Source organism: Arvicola amphibius, chromosome 1 (assembly GCF_903992535.2).
Source record: "Arvicola amphibius chromosome 1, mArvAmp1.2, whole genome shotgun sequence".
Lineage (NCBI taxonomy): Eukaryota > Metazoa > Chordata > Mammalia > Rodentia > Cricetidae > Arvicola > Arvicola amphibius.
In genome coordinates this window covers 106,772,672-106,781,972 of record NC_052047.1, presented here as the reverse complement: position 1 = coordinate 106,781,972, position 9,301 = coordinate 106,772,672, and the positions used below count along the sequence as shown (strand labels likewise).

Below are 9,301 nucleotides of genomic sequence, written 5' to 3'. Positions count from 1 at the left end.
TTTTCTTCAGCCCCTCTGCTGTATCACAAGATACTTGGACTATATTTTCACAACTCTTCAGAAGACAACCTGGCTGTGAATTTTAACATGGAGTACACAGAAGGTGCTAGTTTACTAACTCTACTTTTGTCATATGCTGGCAACTTAATCCCTAGAAACTAGGTATCATAAACGAGGACTCCTTTGTCCAGTATGTAAAGTATATACAGTATAGCAAAGTTAAATGTATATAACATACAGGGTGACGGGTAGGCTAGATCTAGCACACTCATGGGATCTTTTTGAAGTTTCTCCCTCCCACCCCCTCAGTCCACTGGACAAGTGCACTGTTCTCGGAGGTGGGTTAACTACTCTACTTCTAAACACAGTATCTCCAGGTTTTCAAAACTATTTACATAAAGTATTGTTCTACTACTTCTACTTTTAAATGTATCAAACACTTAAAATACCTAGATAGACCAGATATCTCATGTAAGAACTTATCTGTTATCTACCCTGCACTGGCAAATAAAACTGTATGAAAAGCAATGGTTATTATCTGAGGTGTCTTCTAAATATAACCATCTGGGCTTTGACCCACTTTCTTCTCCCTTCTCTGCCTTCAAGCCAGTAGACAAATGTAGGCATATGCAATGCCTAGAGATAGCTGAACAAATTCATTTCCCCAAATCATTTACAGAACAATCTTTCCTATAAATTAACAGTGTATACAATGTGCTAATTTTACTACTTTGTCATATATTGGCAACCTCTTTAACATCTAGAGATGAGAGGCTGAAAATTTTAGGCATGTGTCCATTATATACAGAATACACACAGCAAAACAAACACACTAGTACATGACCGCACTGCTTCCCTTTACTTCCTCCAGACCACTGAGCAAGTACAGACTGTACTGCTCACAGAGAGGTCCATAATTCTACTCCCAAAAGATAGCATTTCATGGATTTCAGCAAAAAGATATTTACAAAGTGTTATTTTACTACCTCTACATTTAACGTATGTTGGGCACATCTAAACATCTACATAGACCAGATGTTTCAAGTTGTCCACTGTGTACACAGCAGTCCAGTTAAAGGCACACATGTAACAAGAGTAGTAATTAAAACAATTTTAACACACAAAAAAATTTTAACATAAAAAATACAAAATGTATTCTACTACCTCTACATTGTCATACATTGGTGACCTCTTTGACATCCTGAGTGACTAGATGTCGTAAATTAGGACCCCTTTGTCTCTTATGTATGCTATGTACACAGCAAAGCCAAAAACAAAGGGACAGGGGTCTCTTTTCCATCCACAGAGCCCAATGGTTCAGAGCTCTGCATTTCCTTCCCCTAGGAACCAGGGCACCAACACAATGTGGTCAGCTCGGGATGGGGTTGGCTATTCCTCCCCAAACAATATCTCGAATGAATCCTAACAAAAACGTATTTACATAATGTTTTGTTTTTCTAACACTGCTTATAAAATATGTCAGGCACTTTAGAGCATCTAGAAAGATAGTTCCAAAAACCACTCGACATTGACACACACACAGACACACACACACACACACACACACACACACACACACACACACAAATGGGGCCGGGGGGAGAGAAATGAACAAAATGTGTACACAATACAACAGAACAGAAAAAAAAGACGTCTTCTAAACAGGACCAATCTGGCTCCGAACCTCTTCTTCATCCTGCTGGGTCCTCTAACCTATTGAATAAAAAAGGACGAGTGTCGCTCTTGGGGTCTTTCTAGAGTTGGCCTAAACAATTCCATTTCAAAGTCACCTCTAGAAGACACGTCTACAATGTTTTTAAAGATGACTGGGTACACAGAAGTGATTTCCTACCTCTACCCTGCATTGGCAATCTGTACAGCTATATGTCCAGATTTAGCCAAAGTCTCTCTAAAAGGGTCGGGGGAAAGGTTGAGAGCAGCCTTTTCATATTATATACAAGGCCAGTTTTGGCCTTCAGGAAGCCTCCATACTTTCTGCCTTGCCACCATTGATCGCACACTCCTGGAGATGTCCTCAAAGGCCTGGCTGGGGCTTCTCCATGGGCCCGTCCCTGGAGAGCAGGGGCTGGTGGATAAAGGAGGCCGTGCACAGATGCCCTGGTCATAGAGGCCCTTCGTTGACAGGGGAAGGGTCACTGCATCTGCTGTGAGGGTTCAGGCTCCTGGGGTCCATAGGACGGAGACCAAGGCTGCTCCTGGCCCCCTGGCTCATCTAGCACAGGCCAGGGACCATGGGGGCCCAGAGGAAGGATGCCGCACACCCTAGCTTACCACAGCTTACCACACTCTCTCTTCTAGCTAACTCTTACATCTTGAACTAATCCATATCTACTAATCTGTGTATTGCCACAAGGCTCGTGGTTTACCAGTAAGGTTCTCTGGAGTCTGTCTCCTTTGGTAGATACATGACTTCTCTCTGATGCTGCCCATTCTCTCTATATATTTCTGTTCAGATTTCCCACCTGGCTATATTCTGTCCTTCCATAGACCCAAAGCAGATTCTTTATTAACCAAAGGTAATAAAGCATATTCACAGCATATAGAAGGGAATCCCACATCATAGCATATTCAGTTATCCAGATAAATTTTATTGGTGAGCTTTTGTCATATTTGAAAAAAGTATAGAAGCTGGCATTTATATTCAAGGAGGAATTCATTAAGATGACAATGACTAATCCTTAAAATCAAAGATTTTAATCCTCCCGCTAACCAAATCCAAAACCAATGAAATATTCTTTCTAATAATTGTCCACTAAACTGTTCTTCTTCAAGGTTGCATCCATTTTCATTATCTCTTCTTTTTTCATACATGTTTCATCTCATGTTTCCCTGGCTGTACTCAGTGCCCTGAAATTGGGGATTGTCTGACATTCAGCTCTGCATCCCTCAAATTAGATCTAGTTTACAGCTGATAGTGTTAGTTAATAGTACTTAGTGTCTCAAAAATGAGTGAAAGAATGAAATAACATCAAATACCATAGCAATTTGATGATTTTACCTCCTTAATAACATAACTAAATCTCATATATATATTTTCCTTGAAGCTTAAATAATGAATGTTCAGAGAAGAATAGAACTCTTGGTCATTCAAGAAAACTAGATAGTATTTAAAAAATTAACAAGTAATTAGAATTGGGTTACTCGACAAAAATATCAAAATATAGTTTGTCTTATATACACTTCAACATTGACCCCATGTTTTCTATATCAGCAATGTACTTGATCTAACTAGAGCTTGCCCTTAGTGGAGAGGTCAAGATTTTCCCAAATTACTGCAAGCTTATCTTTTAAATACAGAACACGGATTGATAATTAGCCTATATCCATCATTTCATTATATTTCTATACATCATTTCTATTTATATGGAATTTTGTAGACATAAAAAATATAAGTAGTGAGTACATTGTGTGTTAATTTCTACATTCTATACTTTGGCAGAACTTTCCTTACAAAGAATATTTAATAATGTACAATTTCAAAGGCTTCAGAACATTTACATATTGGATGACTTAATACTATTTCACTCATCTTTTATGACTTTTTTCCACTATGTTCCTCATCACAAGCAGGTGTAACTAGTCTTAAAATGCATTTGTTTTAGGTAGTGCCCATTTTGTCTCCGAGTAAAAATTTGATTACACTTTCCCGAATCTGTCTGGTCTTGACTCCATAAACAATTGGGTTCATTGTAGGGGGCAGTAGTAGGTAGAGGTTAGCCACTGTGATGTGGATGTGGTGGGGAATCGTGCGTCCCCCAAAACGATGGGTGAAGAAAGTAAAAAAGGCAGGCACGTAAGTGATCACAATGGCACAGATGTGAGATGTGCAGGTGCTGAAGGCTTTGTGACGAGCATCTGCAGAGGACAGACTCACCACTGCTCGCAGGATCATAGCGTAAGACACAGAGATACAGCAAATGTCAAACACGCCAATCAGGAGAGCAACCATAAGGCCATAGATTGCATTGACCTTGGCATTGCCACAGGATACCTTGGCCACAGACATGTGGTCACAGTAAGTGTGGGGGATAAGGGTGCCTCGGCAATAGGGCAAGCGCTTGGTGAGGACAGTGAATGGAAAGATGAGCATCACACTCCTCAAGAAAGTAGCAAGGCCAGCTTTGGCAATCACAGGGTTGGTAAGGATGGCGGTATAACGCAGAGGATAGCAAATGGCTACATACCGGTCCAGGGCCATGAGCATGAGCACTCCAGATTCCATTCCAGTCAACATGTGGACAAAGAACATCTGAATCAGGCAAGAATTAAATCCAATCTCTTTGAAGTTGAACCAGAATATGCACAGCATATTGGGCACAGTAGTAGTGCACAAGGTAACATCAGTGAAGGAAAGTAAGGCCAAGAAGTAGTACATGGGCCGGTGCAGAGCCTCCTCATGGCCAATGAGGTAGATAAGCCCACAGTTCCCCACAACAGCAATCATGTACATGAAGCAGAATGGCAGAGAGATCCAGACATGGGCATCTTCCAGCCCAGGGATACCATTCAGGATAAAGAAGTCTGGGGTCAGGCTGGAGCTGTTGGCTCCAGACATAATGGCTGGCAGGATGAGTGCATTTTATATCCAGTAATAATGTCAGTCCTCTAGGGAAGTGTATAAATAAAAGGTAAGTGGAGGGCTTAGAAAGCAAACAATAGCATTAAATGAGAAATCTTTTAAAATGTTTGCAGCATTCTATGTAAGTTCATAGTCTATTGCCAGTTTTTACTTGACATGGAATATGATGCTAACTAGTTGATTAACCAATTTATGGTTCAGCTTCCATGATCCACAATGATGTAGCAATGCATCAAGCTCAGAGTGTTGACAAGATTATGGAAAATGTTAATTTTATACAATGTGTTAATGAAACTACAAATTAGGAATATTCCATTAATATAAGCAGTAATCATTATTGTTATTATTGAGCACTCTATTACAAGAGGAAATGCTAGTTTATATGGCCTCCAAGCAATTAAAATTTTCCCCCATGTTTCAGATAGGGGAAAAAAAAACATCTTTAAATCTGAAATGGAATCTAGGAAGTCTTATCAGATTTCCTGAAAGGCTGCTGTTGCTTAGAGAATAGTAAGATAGCCACTGAAATTTCTGTAATAGAATTAGTCTTTGTGTTTGGAATGTACCTTAAATGTCTCTATCCTAACACAGCCAGAGGCTACAGAAGCGACATCAGGAAAAAAAGGTGGACAGGACATCTGGAGAGATCTGAACTGTTGGGTCTGCATTCTGCTCACAATTTAAAGAACAAGCACAGCAAACCACAGTTTCTCAAGCATAATGAATAACCAAATTCTACCCACAATGCCCAACACATCCCAGACAGACAAATCAAACCCAACTCCTCCTTTGCCTTCTTCAAGTACAGAGAATTTTGTCTTGAAATTTCCATGTCTGGTTTCTGGGTCCACAGTGTTTTACAGCTATTTAGCACTATTAATGGCACTAAAATATATTCCAAAGAAGAAAAAACTAGTTTTATAAAAGTCTATTCTCTAAAAATATTAACTTATTTTTATAACATAGTTACAGTAGAGATGTAGGTGTCCTAACCTGGAATTAAAACAACACAAAATAACAGGATAGATCTGAATTTGAAGAAGCAAATGATTCTTTATACAATTTTTAGAACCCTTAAAGGGAACTCTCTAGTACTATAAACCATACATGTGTTTATACAGCAAGATAAGAATTTACTTAGTGCCTGGAATTTAGTAATTGATGTATATTAGCTCTTACATTGGTTGTAAGATATAGGATAAAGCATATCCTATCCATTGCCTTGATATTTGCCTTAGACATTCCTGACACCATTCTAATCTGGGGAAGTATATTAATTATCAAATAGGCAACATTCCATACATTTAGGTTACTAATGCTGCAGAGCAGGTTAATTCTTGTACTCAGATCTAAAGAACACAGATATATGTCTTCATCATGTAGATTAGAAAATACAGGTTCAGGGTGACAACATTTAAAGTGGCAAGGCAATGATCAAATGGAAGCTTGGGTTCTCAGTCACACATTCAGTATTTGTGTCTGTGATCGAGTGTCAGATCCTAACGCTGATGGGCAGTTTCACCAGCTGAGTTGTTTAGTAAAGAATGAGAACATAAGAGCATGACTTTTAAATGCAGGACAGAGGAACCTGGCCCTTAGCTGTAACCTAGGGCAGAGACAGAGCAGATGTGAGGAGCCAGGGAGAGATGGGCTCTCACTGGGGGATCCCATGCATCAAATGTCTCTGAGAAAGCTGCAGTCTTGTCTGGGGCTCCTTTTCAAAGATGCTGTGTGGCCTCTGGTTGTGTGGGGTTTTACTTAGGAGAACTTCTACAAAGGAACCTCTTTCAGCTAAGTCCTCTCAGTATCTTTCAGTATTAAGTCTTGTTTTGTATTACTGCCCTCTTCCCCTACACAGGCTGTTTCTGCTGGAAGCAAATCCGAGCATAACTATCCACTAGTCATGGTACAGAAAATACATTTCCTTCCAGCTGCAGCCCATGACTGCCCAAATGTCACTGTTTCCAGTGAACTGTGAAGTCAGGTTTCCTATTGCTTCCCAGTTTGGGGAGCCTTTCTTCCCTTCTTTCCTAGATGGATGGATATGTACCCTAGGACTTGGTAGAACTTTAGTTGTCTGCATCTCTTGGATTTCTTGAGCTTAAAGTTTTTTTTTTTTTAAATTTTCTGAGATAAGAGTCATTGGAAGTCACTCAGACTTACCTCAGTGCTATGAAAGACCAGAGCAGTGTACATGCCTGAGAGTCTGCACATAAACGGTTCTCCCCCTACCCAGCACTGCTGTATCATTTTGAGTATTCTCCAGTATGGAGAATAAGCATTTGATTGGGTCTTTGTAGTTCAGTGTCTCAGAAGACTGTGGTTGGAGAGATAAAGTCCTTTGGGATTTTTGAGATAATTTTAACATTTATTTCATCTTCAAGCACAAGTGAAACTAGGGAAAAATTATACCAGAATTTCATATCCTTTCCCAGGTGTAGATTCTGAAAACAATCTGAGAGACAAAAATATTTGTCTTTCCTTTTATTTGCATTTTTTACAATTCAGTCTCATGACATCTCAGTACCTACTATATATGTGCATATGTGTATGTTTGTACATTTTTATTTATACATATATTCACATGTATTTTATAGTTTTGAAAAAGAGAGATGTGATAGAGACATAATCAGATATAATATCTAAGAGTAATGTAGAAAGTTTATGTTTTCAGTTTATTGATTAAATTAATAAATTTATGTGTCTACACCTACATGAATAAACACACATAAATGTTTGTTTTGTGTGTATTTGTATATAATACACCTGTATGTTTTAGTGGTTGGGTTTCCCTCTTACTATTTTATTGTAAAAAAATGATATTGACAATTTCAAAACAAATGATTAAGGTGCTTTGTGTCATGGTGAATTACAAATTCTTTTTAAAATTACTTTTTGTTTGAGAATTTCATTCATGCATATAATGTATTTTGATCAAATCACTCCCCATTTCCTTCTATTCAGTTCTTCCCCAGGTAGCTATACCAATTCCCTCCCAATTCATGTGTTTAGTTGTGCCAGGATGTACTAGAGCACGGGTAGCCTGCCAGGGACTGCATTGCTGTTAAAAACAAACACGACAGAACAAAATACCAAACTCTTCTTTTCCCATATGCCATCAATTGTAAATGGCTCCTCAGTACTTTGTGACCTCCCCCACCTCCCCATCCACACCTCAATCTTACACAGGTAAAGAACTCACCAAATACAAAACAATGTAGAAAGGCTTCTTTCAACCAGCACTGAAAGTATATAAGCACCAATGCCTGTAATTTTCAGCCTAACAAATCAACTAAGAAAGTGTAAAATGGCACAACTCACTAAGAAATATCAGTGGTTCTGCACATACCATAGTTATGATCTGGCGTTAACATTCTCAGATTTTGTGAAAACATTGGTTGGGTCACAGAGGGGATATGTATGAATGTTTATTATTTTAATTTATTTTTTTAAATTTCATTTTACATTCCATATGCAATATTCCCCCCCCACCCCACCTCCTGTGCTCCTGCCTTCCCCCCTGCGCCCCCAGCTCACGCCCCACTCAATCCTCCCAACGGGGTAAGGGCTCCCATGGGAAGTCAGCAAAGTCTGGCACATTAAGGTGGGGTGGGACCAATCCCCTTACCCCTGCATTAAGGCTGGCATATTTGAAACCTAAGTATAATGCATGGGTTATGAATAATGACCGATATTTATTTATTTATTTATTTATTTATTTATTTATTTACTGAGCTATATATTTTTTTTCTGCTCTCCTCCCTTCCTCTTCTCTCTCCTTCAACCCTCTGCCATGGTCACATGCTCCCAATTTTTTCAGGAGGTCTCGTCTTTTTCTACTTCCCACGTACATTAGATTCATTGTATGTCTCTCTTAGGTCTTCTTTGTTGTCTAGATTCTCTTGGATTGTGAACTGTAGGCTTCTTTTTTTAAACTTTATGTCTAAAAGCCACTTATGAGTAACTACTGCTATTTATATAATGGCATGTCATTTAGAGATAGTGGATTTATTTTTGTTATAATGTATGTATTAGTGAGGTTTGGATATTGAAGACATCTATTACTTTGGGTTAAGATGGATCTTTGACATTGGGTGCACTCAGGAATATGTTGCAATGTCTTCTTGATGAATTATTCTTTTAATTGATATTGTTTGATTCAAAGTGAGACCCCAGGCCCCTGACTCTCCTATATCCAAGAAGTCTGGGATGATTGGAAGCATCAACCCAGCCCCTGGCCTGGGAGTTGCCTTGGTCTGGACTCCAACTCCCAGTCTGCCAAGCACTGACCCCTCCCCTGGGAGAGTCAGGACCACTTACACAGGCTATTTAGGCTCTAGCCAGAAAAAGGAACATGTGGTCTCCGGAGTTAGCGTGGGCTCCTCTCCCCACCATGCTGTCCTGGTCCACCCAGGAGTGTGATGTTCATTAATTGTGGGCACTTTTGATTCAGTATAATCTAGTTTAATTGGAGTTATTTTGTGTTGGCAGAGAGTCTTTGCTTAACAGATATAATGTAAATTTCTTTATCTTGTCTAACTAGTTTTGGCTTGAAATCTATTTTTTAAAGCTATTTTTAAAAGTCCCAGTGCCAGGCATGAGAAAAGTTTCAAATAGTTGGTTCAGGTACTTCAATTGCCTCCCCAAACAATGTAAGTTATTAATGTAACCCTTAGTTGCCTCTCAGTGGTTGATGGTGGG

General features: G+C 39.2%; 1 protein-coding gene across 1 annotated transcript; it reads right to left on the bottom strand.

Annotated features, from left to right (window-relative positions):
- Positions 1–3,619: 3,619 nt before the first annotated feature.
- LOC119827148 (olfactory receptor 52N2) lies at positions 3,620–4,576 on the bottom strand. The gene has a single exon (XM_038348581.1). It carries the CDS (start codon positions 4,574–4,576, stop codon positions 3,620–3,622), a length of 957 nt encoding a protein of 318 aa, XP_038204509.1.
- Between the last annotated feature and the right edge of the window lie 4,725 nt (positions 4,577–9,301).

Excerpts from the sequence above, each read along its gene's own strand:
- LOC119827148 (XM_038348581.1), bottom strand. The coding sequence starts at position 4,576 with ATGTCTGGAGCCAACAGCTCCAGCCTGACCCCAGACTTCTTTATCCTG.